This window comes from Scyliorhinus canicula, chromosome 7 (assembly GCF_902713615.1).
Source record: "Scyliorhinus canicula chromosome 7, sScyCan1.1, whole genome shotgun sequence".
In the NCBI taxonomy this organism is placed as follows: Eukaryota; Metazoa; Chordata; class Chondrichthyes; order Carcharhiniformes; family Scyliorhinidae; genus Scyliorhinus; species Scyliorhinus canicula.
The window spans coordinates 37117537-37136676 of NC_052152.1; the positions used below are offsets into that span (position 1 = coordinate 37117537).

Consider the following 19140-nt stretch of genomic DNA (forward strand, 5'->3'; position numbering starts at 1 on the left):
GACAATGAACTGACTATCAAACTTAATTGCATTGTAAAGGTGTGGAATAGCACGTACAGCTTGTGTCTAATCTTCCATTGCTTTAGCACAAACCTCAACATGCACTTTTTATCGTTTACTCCATTCCTGAGTTTATGTCCCAGGCAGGAATATTGCCGGAAAAGTACCTGCAGCCTCTTTCACTCCTTTCTTTGGAGGTTCTGCTTCTGAGATTGATCTGAACACATTAGGGGTGTCAGTTACCGGAATTTCATATTCTGAGATTAAACTGAAAACATTACGAGTGTCAGGAGTTCGCACCTCATCGTCTGCAGGGAATAAGGAGGAAGCCAGTTACAAAATTCTTAGTCTTTCTTGAAAATTACTCCAGAGTTCTATTGATGAAATGTTTGATTTGTTAAAGAGCATTGTATTGAAAGACAATTGGTGTTATACTTCAATCCTCACATCAAATTGATTATATTGCAATCTCACACTGTGCATCTAATAATACATTTCATATTGGCAAGAAAATCCAAGTAATGATGACATTAATTTTTGATAATATTCCTGTCTTTTCTAAACTGCTGGGGATTTGCAAATGGTAATTAAAGCAAGGGACAGCGTGACTGTGTGAATTTGAACTGTGGGTTTTATATGGTAAGGAGCTTAGAAATACTTAATAGAATCATAGAATCACTACAATGCAGAGGAGGTATTTTTTTACCAATCGAGTCTGCACCGGCCCTCCGAAAGAGTACCCTACACAGGACTTCCCTGCCAGCCTATTCCCATAACTCCACCTAAGATGCACATCGTTGGATAATTTAGATAAACCAATCCCCTAACCTGCACATCTTTGGGTTGTGGGAGGAAATCAGAGCATCCGGAGAAAAAGCCCACAGATACGGGGAGAATGTGCAAACTCCACACAAACAGCCACCAAACACAGGAACCCTGGTACTGTGAGGCAGCAGTGCTAACCACTGTCCCCCACATGCCACCCTCAAACAGACTCAATTGTACTGATAAAGACATGTTCACTGCTGGACACATTTACAATGCAGAAGAATTACTCTCATTTTGTTTTACAAGAACTTTAAATTGATTAATAAGCAAATATGGATCGTGCAACTAATATTTCTTTGCATGCAACATTAAACTCTACAAAACCACACATTGACAAATTACTTCAATAATATCCAAAACATTTCATATCAAGTGATGATTAAGAAACATTACTTTTACTGGATGAAATATATTTATCGTACAATAAGCATCATATTAGTGTAGCAATTATGAATTGATAGACTATATAGAGTGAAGTCACTTCTAAAGTTTAAATTATGGAATCATCCAGCACAGAAAGTTGCCATTCAGAACACAATTCCTGTGCTAGTAATACTTCAGTCACTTCTAGTGCTTTTATAAATTACCTCACACCTGTGTCCTTTGGCTACTGACCCTCATGACAGTGAATACTGATTTTCCTTATTTACTCCAACTAACCTTGTCCGAACTTAAAACATGTCTACTCAATCTGACATTAGCGCTTTGTTAATCTAGAGCAGAACACCTCAGCTTCTCTAGTCTCTCCACAGAGACAGAAGTCCTCATCTCTACTACCATGCTGGCAGACCAATCCATTGCCCCTTCACAATGCCTTAATATCTTTCTCGATGTGCCATGCACAAACATCATTAAATAAACATGTTGATGAAATAATCTGAGTTAAAATGTAGATATTCCTGCGGATTGTATATTTCATGTACATTGTGCAAGAACTATGTATAGCTTTCATGAAAGATTGTGTTTTAACTATCGAAAGCAGGTACACAGAACTAAACCAAATACTCATTAATTGTAACACTGTGACACAGAACTTGTACCGTATGCCCAAATTAACTGTCACTGTGCAGTGAACTATGACATGTATTTATATCATTTACTCCACTCCTGTATTCATAGCAAAGACACACATATAGTCAGAAGTACCTGCAGATTCATCCTTTCCTATCTTAGCAGGTTCAAATTCTGGGTTTGGTTGGAACAGATATGGAAAGTCAGTGACTGGCAGCTCATAGTCTGAGATTGAACTGAACACATTACGAGGGTGAAAGGTTGGCACCTCACGGTCTGCTGGGGATAAGAAGGAATCCAGATAGAAAATTCTTAATCTCTAGTGAAGAAAATCCACGTGTTATTCTGATAAGTACAGTTGTATTTCTGGTCATTAATGTAGCACAGCCATAGTATGCTGGCATTTTAAAAATAATTAAATGCATCCCCAGGTAACTAAATACAGAATATAATACATTTCATTCAATACTAAGTTACACTAAATGTGAAAATTAATCAATTCAATATTATTCATAATGATTTATATTATCGTGATATGACAATAGAGACTCAATGCAGCAATATTACTTCCAAAAAGTAAAAGTTAATTATACTATTCAATGAACTTCACAATAACGTCAATGAAAGGTTGACAGACACGTTATAGCCATGGAGTGTCTAAAATTTGCAAAATAAGCATGCTGAGCAAATAATCAGCAGTGATAACCAAACTGCTTAATGTCGATGAAATGTGAAGTAGTGTGCTCATTTTATATGCTTTGTGACAGGACAATAATGTCTTCCAAAAGGTTCATAAGGGGGTGATATGATAGCAGATATTCCATGCAGTAACATTGCTTCCACCACATGAAGCTAATTATCAACAATAAACTTCACAACAGCACAGCCTTAATATGATGACAGACTTCTTTCTAGCCAAGCACAGCCACAGAGCTCCATGAAATAAGGATTGTGTTGACCAAAGAATCCAAGAAAGAAGAAAAATGCATACATTTCAGGAGATACGCTGTGGATAATATAATTCACATAATGTGTGCCTCAACACTGAATGAATTGCATGCAAGACAGTGAACTATCAAACTTAATTGCATTGTAAAGAACATAAGAACAAGGAGCAGGAGTAAAGGTGTGGCATAGCACCTACAGCATGTGTCTGATCTTCCCTTGCTTTAGCACAAACCTCAACATGCACTTTTTGCATTTACTCCATTCCTGAGAACTTTTGACGCAGAAATATTGTCGGAAGTACCTGCATTCTCTTTCTCTCTTATCTTTGCAGGTTCAGATTCTGGGATTGAATTGAACACATTAGGGGTGTCAGTGACCGTCAGCTCATTTTCTGAGATTAAACTGAACACAGTATGCATGTCAGGGGTTCGCACCTCATTGTCTGCAGGGAATAAGGAGGAAGCCAGATACAAAATTCTTAGTCTCTCTTGAAAATTACTCCTGGGTTTTATTGATAAATATATTTGATCTACCAAACAGCATTATATTGATAGACAGTTGGTATTATACTTCCATCATCACTTCAAATGGATTCTATTGCAATCAAACATTGTGCATCTAATAATACATTTCATATTGCCAAGAAACCCAAGGAATGGTAACATTGATCTTTTTTAATATTTCTGTCTTTTTTAAACTGTTGTGTGAATGATAATTAAAGCGAGGACAGCATTTGTGTGTGAGTTTGAACAATCGGTTTTATATGGTTAAGGAGCTTTGAAATGCTGCATAGAATCATTGAATCCCTAAAGTGCAGAAGGAGGCAATTCGACCCATGAAGTCTGCATGGACCTTTTGAAGAGAGCACCCTACCCAGGAGTGCCCCACCAGCATTGCCCTACAACCCCACCTAACCTGCACATCTTTGGACTGCGGGAGGAAACCGGAGCACCCAGAGCAAACCCCCGCAGACACGGGGTGAATGTGCAAACTTCACAGTCATACAAGGCCGGATCCCTGGTGCTGTGAGGCAGCAGTGCTAACAATTGTGTCCCAGTGCTGCCCTCAAACAGATGTTTACATCCTCAGTTGTACTCATTATTTTTTCTAATAAATTTAGAGTACCCAATTCACTTTTTCCAATTAAGGGACAATTTAGCATAGCCAATCCACCTATCCTGCACCTCTTTGGGCTGTGGGGGCGAAACCCACGCAAACACGGGGAGAATGTTAAAACTCCACACAGACAGTGACCCAGAGCTGGGATCGAACCTGGGACCTTGGCACCGTGAGGCAACAGTGCTAACCACTGTGGCACCGTGCTGATGTCTCAGTTGTACTCATAAAGGCAGTTTCACTGCTGGACACCGTTACAATGCAGAACAATTACTTGCTTTTTGTTTTGCAATAATTTTAATTTAACTGATAAACAGATATGGATTAGAAGGCAGCACGGTGGTGCAGTGGTTAGCACTGCTGCCTCATGGTGCTGAGGACCGCGGTTCATTCCCGGACCTAGGTCACTGTCCATGTGGAGTTCACACATTCTCCCTGTGTCTGCATGGGTTGCACCCCCCAAACCAAAAAGATGTGCAGGGTAGGTGAATTGGCCACGCTAAATTGCCCCTTAATTGGGAAAAAAAGAACTGGGTCTAAATTAAAAAGAAACAATGATGGATTGTGCGACTAATATATTTATCTTACAATAAGCATCATATTAGTGTAGCATTATAAACTGACCGACTTGGGGCCAAGGTGGGGGAGGGAGGCCGACATCCTGGCCTTCTCCTCTCTGGTGGCGGATTTTGCTGGGATGGAGGGAGTCAGAGCCCCCGAAGACAGGAGTACGGGTCAGCGATATGGCAGGGTTTCTCAGTCTGGAAAAAAATTAAGTTTGCCTTGAGGGGATCAACCCAGGGGTTCGTCCGGGGATGGCAACCGTTCATTGATTTCTTCAAGGAAAATTGAACGTCAGTAAAAAAGGGGTAAGGGGAAAGGGGGGCAGGAAAACAGGAGGCATGGCAATGTTAGATAAGGTCAGGGAGCTTAGTAAACGGATAATTAAGGAATAGGGCATCGTAGTAGGGGATGTTGTTTTCTGTTTTTTGTTCTTTTAGATGTTTTGTGTCGGCCCGTGAGGTTGTTAAAGAAATGTTAATGTGTTAAACTGTGAAAATTACAAATGCTTCAATAAAATATTTGGAGAAAAAATAAACTGAGACTCCTTACAGCCGAGCAATTTCTAAAACGTAAATTATGGAATTATACAGCCCAGAAAGTAGTCATTCGGCACCTCATTCCTCTGGCAGTACTTTGCAAGGGCTATCCCATTTGTTTCATTTTCATGCTCTTTCCCCAAACCACTCAATCTTTTTCATCTTTAAGTACTTTTCGCTTTTGAAAGTTACGATTCAAACTGTATTCATCAGTCTATCAGGCAGTGTTTCCCAGATCGCTCACCGTTGACAAAAATTCTCCATATGTCACTTCTAGTGCTTTTCTAAATTACTTCATACCTGCGTCCTTTGGCTACTGACCCTCATGCTGGTGGAAACACGTTTTCCTTATTTACTCCATCAAAACCTCTCAGAACTTTAAACACGTACATTCAATCTCCCATTAGTATTTATTACTCTAGAACAGAGCCCTTCAGTTTCTCAGATCTCTCCACAGAGACATAAGTCATCATCTCTACTACAATGCTAGCAGACCTATCCCCTGCTCCCTCACAATGCCTTAATATCCCTCTTGATGTACCATGCACAAACATCATCAAATAGGCACATTGACAAAATAATCTAACCGAGTTAAAATAATAAATCCCTGTGAATTGTTTATTTCATTTACATTGTGCAACAACTATGTACGGCTTCCATGAAAGATTGTGAGTGAGGTTCTTTATCCCGCTGGCAGCAGGATTCTCTGTTCCCGCAGACAGTCAGGTTTCCCATTGTGGCCACGCCACGGCGTTGGGAAACCCATGGGAGTGGCTGCGCTGCCAGCAAAGTGGAAGATGCCGCCGATGAGAATCCCGCAGTGTGTATTGACTATCGAAAGCAGGATACACAAAACTAAACCAAATAATCATTAATTGTAACACTGCAACATAGAACATGTACTGTGTACCTAAATAAACAGCCACTGTGCAGTGAACTGTGACGTGCATTTATTTTAGTTACTCCACTCCTGTATTCACACTGAAGACACACATATTGTCAGAAGTACCTGTAAATGCATCATTTGCTATCTTGGCAGGTTCAGATTCTGGGGCTGGTTTGAACAAATATGGAAAATCAGTGATTGGCACCTCATAGTCTGATATTGAACTGAACACATTACGAGGTTCAGAAGTTCGCACCTCACGGCCTGCTGGGGATAAGGAATCCAGATAGAAAATTCTTAATCTCCAGTGAAGAAAATCCACGTGTTATTCTGATAAGTACATTTGTATCTCTGGACATTAATGTAACACAGGTGTAGTATTTTGTCATTATAAAAATTATTATATGCATTTAATTATACGTTTCATACAAAGTGAAGAATAAGAAACTCCAGCAGAAACATTGTTTTTAACTGTATAAAATATATTCATCATTTAATAAGCATCATATTATTGTAACCGTTATAAATCGACAAGTTTCCTTACAGTAATGCCAGTTCTAAAGTTTACATTGCGGAATCATACAGCATAGAAAGAGGCCATTCGGTACATCATTCCTGTGCCAGAACTCCTTCTGTCACTTCCAGTGCTTTTGTAAATTACCTCACAGCTGTGTCCTTTGGCTACTGACTCTCATGCCAATGAAAACTGATTTGCCTATTTACCCCATCTAATCCTCTCAGAACTTTAAACACGTCTATTCAATCTCCATTAGCATTCGTTGCTCTGGCACCGTGTGCAGTGAACTGTGACATGTATTTTAGTTACTCCACTCCTGTATTTACACCAAAGACACAAATATTGTCAGAAGTACCTGTAAATTCATCCTTTCCTATTTTAGCAGGTTCAGTTTCTGGGGTTGGTTTGAACAGATACGGAAAGTTTGTGACTGGCAGCTCATAGTCTGAGATTGAACTGAACACATTACGAGGATCAGAGGTTGGCACCTCACGGTCTGCTGGGGATAAGAAGGAATCCAGATAGAAAATTCTTAATCTCTTGTGAAAATAATCCATGTGTTATTCTGACAAGTACAATTGTATTTCTGGACATGAATGTCAGAGAGTTGTAGTATTCTATCATTTTAAAAATAATTAAATGCATTCCCTGGTAACCAAATACAGCAAATAATAATCCATTTGATTCAATACTAAAGTACACTCAGTGTGAAAATTGATCTATTCAATATTATTCATAATGATTTATATAATCGTGATGTGACAATAGAGACTCAATGCAGCAACATTACTTCCAATATGTAAACGTTAATTATACTATCCAATAAACATCACAATAACGTCATGTCAGGTTGACAGACACTTTATAGCCAAGGACAGCATCTAAAATTTACTATAGAAGCATGCTGATCAAATAATCAACAGTGATAACCAAACTGCTTACATTGTGTGAAATGTGCATTTTATATGCTTTGTGCAATGGCAACAATTGCCCACTGAAAGGTTCATAGGAGTGGTATAATAGCAGACGTTCCATGCAGTAACATTGCTTCCACCATATAAAGCTAATTATCAACAATAAACTTCACAATAGTACAGCCTGAATTGGTTTACAAACGTCTTTCTAGACAAGCACGGCCACAGAGTTCCATGAAATAAGAATGTTGTTGACCATAGACTCCAAGAAAGAAGCAAAATGCATACATTTCAGGAGATATGCTGTGAATAATATAATTTGTGCCACAACACTGAGTGAGCTGCATGCAAGACAGTGAACTGACTATCAAACTTAATTGCATTGTAAAGGTGTGGCATAGCACCTACAGTCTGTGTCTGATCTTCCCTTGCTTTAGCACAAACCTCAACATGCACTTTTTATCATTTACTCCATTCCTGAGTTCATGATTGAGGCAGAAATATTGTCAGAAGTACCTGCATCTTCTTTCTCTCTTACGTTTGCAGGTTCAGATTCTGGGATTGATTTGAACACATTAGGGGTGTCAGTGACCGGAAACTCATATTCTGAGATTAAACTGAACACATTACGAGTGTCAGGGGTTCGCACCTCATTGTCTGCAGGGGATAAGGAGGGAGCCAGATACAATATTCTTAGTCTCTCTTGAAAATGACTCCTGGGTTTTATTGATGAATATGTTTGATTTACCAGACAGCCATTATATTGAAAGATAATTGTTATTATAATTCCATTATCACTTCAAGTGGATTGTATTGCAATTTCACACTGTGCATGTCAGGATACATTTAACATTGTCAAGAAAACCCAAGGAATGGTAACATTGATCTTTGGTAAAATTGCTGTCTTTTTTTAAACTGTTGGGGACGTGTGAATGGTAATTAAAGCAAGGGACAGTGTGGATTTGATATGGTAATGAGCTTTGAAATATTTCACAGAACTGTAGAATCTGTACAGTGCAGATGGAAGCCATTTGGCCCATTGGGTCTGCACCGACCTTCCAAAAGTGCACCCTATCGAAGCACACTCCCCCAGTCTATTTCCATAAACCCCCCTAACCTGCATATCATTTAACAATAAGTGGTAATTCTAGCATGGCCAATCCACCTAACCTGCACCTCGTTGAACTGTGGGAGGAAACCAGAGCACCTGGAGCAAACTCCCGGAAACACGGGGAGAATGTGCAAACTCCACACAGACAGCCACCCATGGCCTGATCCCTGGTGCTGTGAGGCAGCAGTGCTAACCACTGTGCTCCCATGCCACCCTCACACAGATGTTTACATCCTCAATTGCACTGATAAAGACATGTTCACTGCTGGACACCATAATAACGCAAAAGAATGACTCTCTTTTTGTTTTACAATAACTTGTAATTGATTGATAAAAATTGGTTGTGTGCCTAATATTACTTTCCATGCATGGTTGATGGTTTGCATTGTAAGGAGAGGCTAGGTAGACTCGTACTTTTTTCCCTGGAGCATAGAGGCTTATGGGGGAATCTGAGAGAGGTCTATAAAATAATGAGGGGGATAGATAAGATATATAACATATTTTCCCAAAGGTAGGCGAGTCTAGAACTAGAGGGCATAGGCTTAAGGTGAGGGGGAGAGATATAAAAGGGTCCAGAGGGGCAGTTTTTTCAATCAGAGAGTGGTGAGTGTCCGGAACAAATGTCAGAGGCCGTAGTAGGAGCGGGTGCAATTTTGTCTTTGAAAAAGTGTTTCGACAGTTATATGAGAAAGATGGGTACAGAGGGATATGCGCCAAATGAGGGCAATTGGGACTAGCTTAGTGGTAAAAACAGGGCGGAATGGACAAGTTGGGCAGAAGGGCCTGTTTTCATGCTGTAAACCACAATGACTCTAATACTGAACTCTACAAAAACATGCATTGAGAAATTCATTGAATAGTATTCAAAAAGTTTCATACAAAGTGTTGAATAAAAAACTCCAAGAATCAGCAATGATTTTACTGTGTAAACAATATTTATCGTACAATAAGCATCATATTAGTGTAGCCATTATAAATTGACAAGACTCCTTACAGCAAATCCAGTTCTAATGTTAAAATTATGGAATCGTACAGCACAGAAAGTGGCCATTCGGCACATCATTCCTGTGCCAGTACTCCTTCTGTCACTTCTAGTGCTTTTGTAAATTACCTCACACCTGTGTCCTTTGGCTATGGACGCTCACGCCAGTAAAACTGATTTTCCTTATTTACTCCATCTAACCCTCTCCGAACTTTAAACACGACTATTCAATCTTCCATTATCGTTAGTTGCTCAAGAGCAGAACACCTCAGTTTCTCTGGTCTCTCCACAGAGACAGAGGTCCTCATCTCTACTACCATGCTGGCAGACCAATCCACTGCCCCCTCACAATGCCTTAATATCTTTCTTGATTTGCCATGCCCAAACATCATCAAATAAACACGTTGATGAAATAATCTAACAGAGTTAAAATGCATAAATCCCTGTGGATTGTTTACTTTATGCACATTGTGTAACAACTATGTACAGCTTCCATGAAAGATTGGGTTTTGACTATCAAAAGCACAATACACTCAACTAAACCAAATACTCATTAATTGTAACACTGTGACACAGAACATGAGCTCTGACAAAAAGTCATCTCGACTCGAAACATGAGTTCTTTTCTCTCCCTCCAGATGCTGCCAGAGCTGCTGAGATTTTCCAGCATTTTCCCTTTGGACATAGAACATGTACCGTGTGCCCAAATTAACTGTCACTGTGCAGTGAACTGTGACATGTATTTATATCGTTATTCCACTCCTGTATTCACACCAAAGACACCAATATTGTCAGAAGTACCTGTCGATTCATCCTTTTCTATCTTAGCAGGTTCAGATTCTGGGGTTGATTTGAACAGATATGGAAAGTCAGTGACTGGCAGCTCATAGTCTGAGATTGAACTGAACACATTACGAGGATCAGAGGTTCGCACATCACGGCCAGCTGGGGATAAGAAGGAATCCAGATAAAAAATTCTTAATCTCTGGTGAAAATAATTCCTGTGTTAATCGGATAAGTACATTTGTATTTCTGGACATTAACACAGGTGTAGTATTTTGTCATTTTAAAAATAATTCACAGCATTTAATTATAAGTTTCATACAAAGTGATGAATAAGAAACTCCAGCAGAAACATTGTTTTTAACTGTATAAAATATATTCATCATACAATAAGCATCATATTAGTGTAACCATTATAAATTGACAAGATTCCTTACAGCGAAGCCAGTTCTAAAGTTTAAATTATGGAATCATACAGCACAGAAAGTTCCCATTCAGCACATCATTCCTGTGCTAGTAATCCTTCTGTCGCTTCCAGTGCTTTTGTAAATTACCTCACACCTGTGTCCTTTGACTACTGACCCTCATTCCAGTGAAAACGTTTTTTTCCTGTTTACTCCATCTAACCCGCTCCGAACTTTAAACACGTCTATTCAACCTCCCATTAGCGTTTGTTGCTCCGGAGCAGAACACCTCAGCTTTTCTAGTCCCTCCACAGAGACAGAAGTCCTCATCTCTACTACCATGCTGGCAGACCAATCCACAGCCCCTTCACAATGCCTTAATATCCTTCTCGATGTGCCGTGCCCAAACATCATCAAATAAACATGTTGATGAAATAATGTAACTGACACAAAATCCATACATCCCTTTGGATTATTTATTACATGCGCATTGTGCAACAACTATGTACGGCTTCCATGAAAGATAATGCTTTGACAATCGAAAGCACGATACACAAAACTAAACCAAATACTCATTAATTATAACACTGCAGCATAGAACTTGCACATGTGCCCAAATTAACTGTCACTCTGCAGTGGACTGTGATGTGTATTTTAGTTATTCCACTCCTGTTTTCAGACCAGATACATATTATCAGAAGTACCTGTAAATTCATCCTTTCCTATCTCAGCCGGTTCAGATTGTAGGATTGGTTTTAACAGATACGGAAAGTCAGTGACACTCATTTGATTGTAAAATTCTGGCGATAGAATTTACAGATTTCCCCCTGGCTATCACTTACTGTAGGGCAAACCTCAACGTGCATTCATTGTTTACCCCATTCTTCCTATATTCAGGTCAAAAACACGACAGACAGAAATACCTGTGAATTCACCCTTTTCTATCTTAGGTGGTTCAGGTCCTGGGATTGATTTGAACAGATATGGAAAGTCAGTGACTGGCCGCTCATAGTCTGAGATTGAAGTGAACACATTACGAGGTTCAGAGGTTGGCACCTCACGGTCTGCTGGGGATAAGAAGGAACCAATGTAGAAAAACCTTAAATAATCCACATGTTATTCTGATAAGTAGATTTGTATTTTTGGACATTAACGCGCACTGGGGTAGTATTCTGCCATTTTAAAAATAAGTAAATGCGTTTCCAAGTCACCAAATAAAAATACATTACATTCAATACTAAGTTACACTAAATGTGAAAACTAATCAATTCAATATTATTCAAAATGATTTATATAATTGCGATATGACAACAGAGACTCAATGCAGCAACATATGCAAAGGTTAATTATACGATGCAATAAACTTCACAATAACGCCATATCAGGTTGACAGACACTTTATAGCCAAGGGCAGTGTCTAAAATTTACAAAATAAGTATGCTGTGCAAATAATCAACAGTGATAACCAAAATGCTCAATTTTGATGAAATGTGAAGTAGCGTGCTCATTTTATATGCTTTGTGCAAGGACAATAAATGCCATCCAAATGGTTCATAGGAAAGTGGTATGATAACAGATACTCCATGCACTAGCATCGCTTCCACCACATAAAGCTTATTAACAATAAACTTCACATCAGTACAGCCATAATAGGTTGAAACATCTTCCAGCCAAGCACAGTGCTCCATAAGGATATTTTTGTACAAAGAATCCAAGTGAGCAAATGCATACATTTCAGGAGATAGGCAGTGGGTAATATAATTTGGGCCACAACAATGAATGAGTTGCATGCAAGACAACTGGCCTATCAAACTTAATTTTCTGGAAAACATGTGGCCAGCACCTACAGCATGTGTCTGAATCTTCTCTTGCTTTAGCATAAATCTCAGCATGCACTTTTTATCATTTATTCCATTCCTTTGTTCATGACCGAGGCAGAAATATTGTCAGATGTACCTGCAACCTCTTTGTCTCTTATCTTTGCAGGTTCAGACTCTGGGATTAAACTGAACACATTAGGGATGTCAGTGACCTGCAGTTCATGTTCTGAGATTAAACTGAACACATTACGAGTGTCAGGGGATCGCACCTCATTGTCTGCAGGGGATAAGGAGGAAGCCAGATACAAAATTCTTAGTCTCTCTTGAAAATGACTCCAGAGTTTTATCAATGAATATATTTGATTTACCAGACAGCCATTATATTGAAAGATAATGGGCGGGATTCTGTGATACCCCGCTGGGCCATAGAATTGCCGGGGGGCAGCGTGAATCCCGCACCAACACCCCGACGCCGGCTGCCGGATTCTCTGCCGCCGGTTTTTCGGCGGGGCCGGGAATCGCGTCGCGCCGAACGGGAGCCATTGACAGCGGCCCCCCACGGCGATTCTCCGACACGCAATGGGCAGATTGGCCACCCATTTTCAGCCGACCCGCCGGCGTAAATCAAACCAGGTCCGTACCGGCGGGACCTGGCTCTGCGGGCGGCCTGCGGAGTCCTTGGGGGGGGGGGGATCTGGCCCCGGGGGGGGCGGGGGCCACGGTGGCCTGGCCCATGATTAGGGCCCACAGATCCGCGATCGGACCTGTGCTGTGGAGGCACTCTTTCCCTCCCCACCGGCCGCTGTAACGGTCCGCCATGGCCGGCGCAGAGAAGAACCCCTTGAGCATGCGCTGGGATGACACCAGTACATGCTGGCGCCCCCGAGGAAGCCCCAACTCGCACTGGCCGGCGGAGGCCCTTCGGCGCCAGTTGGCACGGCACCAAGCCCTTTGAAGGCCTAGCCCCTGAAGGTGCGGAATCTCCGCAACTTCCGGGGGGGGGGCCCGATGCCGGAGTGGTACACGCCACTCCTCGGCGCCGGTACGACTTGCCCCGCCGGTTAGGAGAGAATCCCGCCCTACAGGTGTTATACTTTAATTATCACTTCAAATGGTTTCTCTTGCAATCTCACACTGTGCTTCTAATAATACATTTCATACTGACAAGAAACATAAGGAATGGTACCATTGGCCTTTGGTAATATTCCTGTCATATTTTTAAACTGTTGGGGATGAGTGAACGGTAATTAAAGCAAGGGACAGCGTGACTGTGAATTTGAATTGTGGGTTTATTCTGGTAAAGAGCTTAGAAATACTTCATAGAATCATAGAATCTGTACAGTGCAGATGGAGGCCATTTGAACCATTGGGTCTGCACCGACACTCCGAAAGAGCACCCTACCACAGCACACTCCCCCACTCTATCCTCATTACCCTATCTAACCTTCACTTCATTGTAAGTGACAATTTAGCATGGCCAATTCATCTAACCTGCACATCTTTGGACTGTGGGGGGGAAACCGGAGCACCTGGAGGAAACCCAAGCAGACATGGAGAGAATGTACGAACTCCACACAAACAGCGTGATCCCTGATGCTGTGAGGCACCAGTGCAAGCCACTGTGCCTCCCTCAAGCAGATGTTTACATCCTCAGTTGTACTGCTAAAGACATGTTCATTACTGGACACCATTACAATGCAGAATAATTACTCTCTTACAACAACTTCTAATTGATTGATAAAAAAACATGGATTGTGTGACTTATATTACTTTGCATGCAATACTGAACTCTACAAAAACATGCATTGACTAATTCATTGAATAATATTTAAAACATTTTATACAAAGTGATGAATAAGAAACCCCATGATACAGCATTGAATTTACTGTGTAAAAACATATTCACCATCCAAGAAGCATCATATTAGTGTAGCCATTATAAATTGAAAAGACTCCTTATGGTGAAGCCAGTTATAAAGTTTAAATTATGGAATCATAGAGCACAGAAAGGGGCCATTTGGCGCATCATTCCTGTGCCAGTACTCCTTCTGTCACTTCTAGTCCTTTTGTAAATTCCAGTAAGAAATCTTACAACACCAGGTTAAAGTCCAACAGGTTTATTTGGAATCACGAGCTTTCAGAGCGCAGCTCCTTCATCAGGTGAGTGAAGAAGTAAGTTACACAAACATAACTTATAAAGACAAAGCTAATGGTGCAAGATGATATTTTGAATGCAAATCTTTGCAGATAATTAAACCTTTACAGGTCCAGACGGTGTGACTGGATAGAGGAATAATCACAGGTTAACAAGGTGTGAATTGTCTTGAGCCAGGACAGTTGGTAGGTTTTGCAAGCCCAGGCCAGATGGTGGGGGTTAAATGTAGTGAGACATGAATCCAAGGTCCCGGTTGAGGCCTTACTCATGTGGCAGAACTTGGCAATCAGTTTCTGCTCGGCGATTCTGCGTTGTCGTGCGTACTGAAGGCCGCCTTGCAGAACGCTTACCCGAAGATCAGAGGCTGTATGCCTTTGACTGCTGAAGTGTTACCCGAACAGAAGGGAACATTCCTGCATGATGGTTGTCGCGCAAAGTCCATTCATCCATTGTCGCAGCGTCTGCTGGGCCTCACCAATGTACCATATCTCGGGACATCCTTTCCTGAAGCATATGAGGTAGACAACGTTGGCCGAGTCACACAAGTATGTACCGTGTACCATGTTGATCATATGGCACATCTTGCAAAGGTTGCCATGGCAGGGTTGTGTGGTGTTGTGTTTGCTGTTCTCCTGAAAGCTGGGTAGTTTGCTGAAAACAATGGTTTGTTTGAGGTTGTTTGAAGGCAAGTAGTGGGGTTGTGGGGATGACCTTGGCAAGATGTTCAACTTCATCGATGACGTGCTGAAGGCTCCGAAGAAGATGTCATAGTTTCTCCACTCCGGGGTTCTACTGGATGACGAAGGGTACTGGGTCGGTTGCGTCCATTGTTTCTCTTCTGAGGAGGTTGGTGCGGGTGTTTGCTGTGGCATGTTGGAACAGTCGATGAGATGAGTACCAAATGCTGTTCTTATGAGGGCATCTTGCAGCGTCTGTAGATGTCTATTACGTTCCTCCTCGTCTGAGCAGATCCTGTATCTACAGAAGGCTTGACTTCTTGAATGTGGTTAGGGTGGAAGCTAGAGAAGTGGAGCATTGTGAGGTTATCCGTAGGCTTGCAGTAAAGCCAAGTGCTGAGCTGACCGTCCTTGATGGAGATGCGCATGTCCAAGTTACTGATTCCAAACAAACCTGTTGCACTTTAACCTGGTGTTGTATGACTTCTTACTGTGCCCAACCCAGTCCAACGCTCGCATCTCCACATCATTTGTAAATTATCTCACACTTAGTCCTTTTGTTACTGACCCTCATGCCAGTGAAAACTGATTTTCCTTATTTACTCCATCAAACCCTCTCTATACAATCTCCCATTAGCATCCCTTGCTCGAGAGCAGAACTAGTCTCTCTAGTCTCTCCACAGAGACAGAGGTCCTCATCTCTGCTACCATGTTGGCAGACCAATCCATTGCCCTCTCACAATGCCTTAATATCCTTCTCGATGTGCACTGCCGAAAGCTCACCAAATATACAAATTAATGAAATAATCTGAGTTAAAATGCATAAATGTCTGCGGATTGTTTATTTTATGTGCATTGTGCAACAACATAGAACCTATATTGTTTGCTCAAATTAACTGTCACTGTGCAGTGAACTGTGACATGTATTTATATAGTTATTCCACTCCTGTATTCACACCAAAGACACAAATATTGTCAGAAGTACCTGTAGATTCATCCTTTCCTGTTTTAGCAGGTTCAGATTCTGGGGTTGATTTGAACAGATATGGAAAGTCAGTGACTGGCAGCTCATAGTCTGAGATTGAACTGAACACATTACGAGGGTGAAAGGTTGGCACCTCACGGTCTGCTGGGGATAAGAAGGAATCCAGATAGAAAATTCTTAATCTCTGGTGAAAATAATTCCTGTGTTATTCTGATAAGTACAGTTGTATTTTTGGACATTTACCCGCACTGGGGTAGTACACTAAATGTGAAAATTAATCAATTCAATATTATTCAAAGTGATTTACATAATTGTGATATGGCAATAGAAACTCAATGCAGCAACATTACTTCCAGTATGTAAATGTTACTTATATTATGCAATAAACTTCACAGTAACGTCATGTCAGGTTGACAGACACTTTATAGCCAAGGACAGTGTCTAAAATTTACAAAATAAGCTTGCTGAGCAAACAATCAACCTTGATAACCAAAATGCTTAAGTTCTGTGAAATGTGCATTTTATATGCTTTTGTGCAGTGACTTCACAGGAGAGTGATATGATAACAGATATTCCATGCAGCAACATTGCTTCCACCACATTAAGCTAATTATCAACAACTTCACAACAGCACAGCTTTAATAGGTTGACAGACTTCTTTCTCGCCAAGCACAGCCACAGCTTCCATGAAATAAAAATGTTGTTGACCAAAGACTTCAAGTAAGAAGCAAAATGCATGCATTTCAGGATATATACAGTGTATAATATAATTCATATAATTTGTGCCACATCACTGAATGAGTTGCATGCAAGGCACTGAACTGACTATCAAACATAACTGCATGTAAAGGTGTGGCATAGCACCTACAGCTTGTGTCTGATCTTCCCTAGCTTTAGCACAAACCTCAACATGCACTTTTTATCATTTACTCCATTTCTGAGTACATGATCGAGGCAGAAATATTGTCAGAAGTACCTGCAACTTCTTTCTTTCCTATCTTTGCAGGTTCAGATTCTGGGATTGAACTGAACACATTAGGGGTGTCAGTGACCGGAAGCTCATTTTCAGATATTAAACTGAACACATTACGAGTGTCAGGAGTTCCCATCTCATCATCTGTAGGGTTAAGAAGGAAGCCAGATACAAAATTCTTACTCACTTTTGAAAATAACTCCAGAACTTTATTGATGAATATATTTGATTTACCAGACAGCATTAGATTGAAAGACAATTACTGTCATACTTCCATAGCACAGTGGGCTAAACAGCTGGCTTGTAATGCAGAACAAGGCCAGCAGCGTGGGTTCAATTCCTGTACCAGCCTCCCCGAACAGGCACCGGAATGTGGCGACTAGGGGCTTTTCACAGTAACTTCATTGAAGCCTACTTGTGACAATAAGCTATTATTATTATCACTTCAAATAGATTCCGTTGCAATCTCACCTTGTGAATAGAATTCACAGAATCTCTACAATGCAAAAGAAAGCCATTTGACCCATCTTGTCTGAACCGACATTCCAAAAGAGTGCCCACTCCGGGCCCACCCCCATAGACCCATGTAATCTACACATTTTCTGACACAAAGCAGCAATTTAGCATGGCCAATCCACCTAAACTGCACATCTTTGGACTGTGAGATGAAATCGGAGCACCTAGAGAAACCCACACAGGCACAGGAAGAGTATGTAAACTCCACACAGACTATCACGCAAGGTCAGAATCAAACCCTGGTACCTGGTGCTGCGAGGCAACAGTGCTAACCACTTTACCACCTGATGTAAATTGGGCAAAATCAAAGGGTAAAGATTTATGTGCATCCAGAGGTGACTCCCCGATTCTTTAGGGCAAGACTGTACTCTATGCACTACGAGGGAAAGTGGAACTGGGTTAAACAGCTTGGAAGAACTAGGCATTAATAAATCAGTTTAGTTCTCAGATTGGGCAACACCTATAGTTCCCATATTGAATCCGGGCAAGACCATCTGCACTTGCAGCGATCATAAGATGACAATTAATCAGGCCACCGATCTGCATAAATATCCAATTCCGAGAACTGAAGACCTGTACCCAAAGCTGTCAAGAGGTCAATCTTATACAAAGCTGGATATGAATCACGTATCCCAGCAACCCAGATTAGATGATGCCTCCCACGGGTATGTCACAACAAACACGAAGGGCTGTTCCAGTTTACACTCCTGCCGTTTGGCATGTCTTCGATATGTGCAATATTCCAAAGGACACTGGAGAGTCTCCTACAAAGCTACCACAGGTTGTAGTATACCTTGATGTGTCCTTATAACTGGATCAACAAAGGCCGAGTATCTAGCAAATTTAGAGGTGTAAAAGAGATTTCAAGAGCGTGGAGTTCGCTTCAAGAAACATAAGTTCACCTTTCAATCCATTGAGGTGACCTACTTGGGGATCATGTAGATGCACAAGGATACATAAGACCATAAGACATAGGAGCAGGTTTAGGGCACCTAGCCCATTGAGTCTGCTCCACCCTTCAATCATGGCTGATATTTTTCTCATCCTCATTCTCCTGCCTTCTCCCCATAACCTCTGAATATTATTCAAGAACCTATCTATCTCTGTCTTAAAGACACTCAGTGATTTGGCATCCACAACCTCTGTGACGAAGAGTTCACAGATTCACCACCCTTTGGCTGAAAATTCCTCCTCATCTCTGTTTTAAAGAATCGGCTCTTTAGTCTGAGATTGTGTCCTGTACTTCTAGTTTTTCCAACCAGTGGAAACATCCACTCTATCCAGGCCTCGCAGTATCCTGTAAACCCAAAACTGCTCACAATCCTCCAAATGGAGACTGACCAGAGCCTTATATAGTCTCAGAAGTACATCCCTGGTCTTGTATTCTAGCCCTCTTGACATGAATGCTAACATT

At 41.1% G+C, this 19140-nt stretch overlaps 1 protein-coding gene across 1 annotated transcript in view; it reads right to left on the reverse strand.

Moving 5' to 3' along the window:
* LOC119968873 (target of Nesh-SH3-like) overlaps nucleotides 1-19140 on the reverse strand; it is a 371610-nt gene that overhangs the window by 145897 nt on the left and 206573 nt on the right. Inside the window, exons 30-37 of the mRNA XM_038801796.1 lie at nucleotides 17214-17354; nucleotides 16238-16381; nucleotides 12557-12697; nucleotides 11524-11667; nucleotides 10215-10358; nucleotides 7837-7977; nucleotides 6762-6905; nucleotides 6013-6156 (exon numbers count right to left, since the gene is read on the reverse strand). Coding sequence (XP_038657724.1) covers nucleotides 6013-6156; nucleotides 6762-6905; nucleotides 7837-7977; nucleotides 10215-10358; nucleotides 11524-11667; nucleotides 12557-12697; nucleotides 16238-16381; nucleotides 17214-17354 — 1143 coding nt within the window. The remainder of the gene's footprint in view (nucleotides 1-6012; nucleotides 6157-6761; nucleotides 6906-7836; nucleotides 7978-10214; nucleotides 10359-11523; nucleotides 11668-12556; nucleotides 12698-16237; nucleotides 16382-17213; nucleotides 17355-19140) is intronic.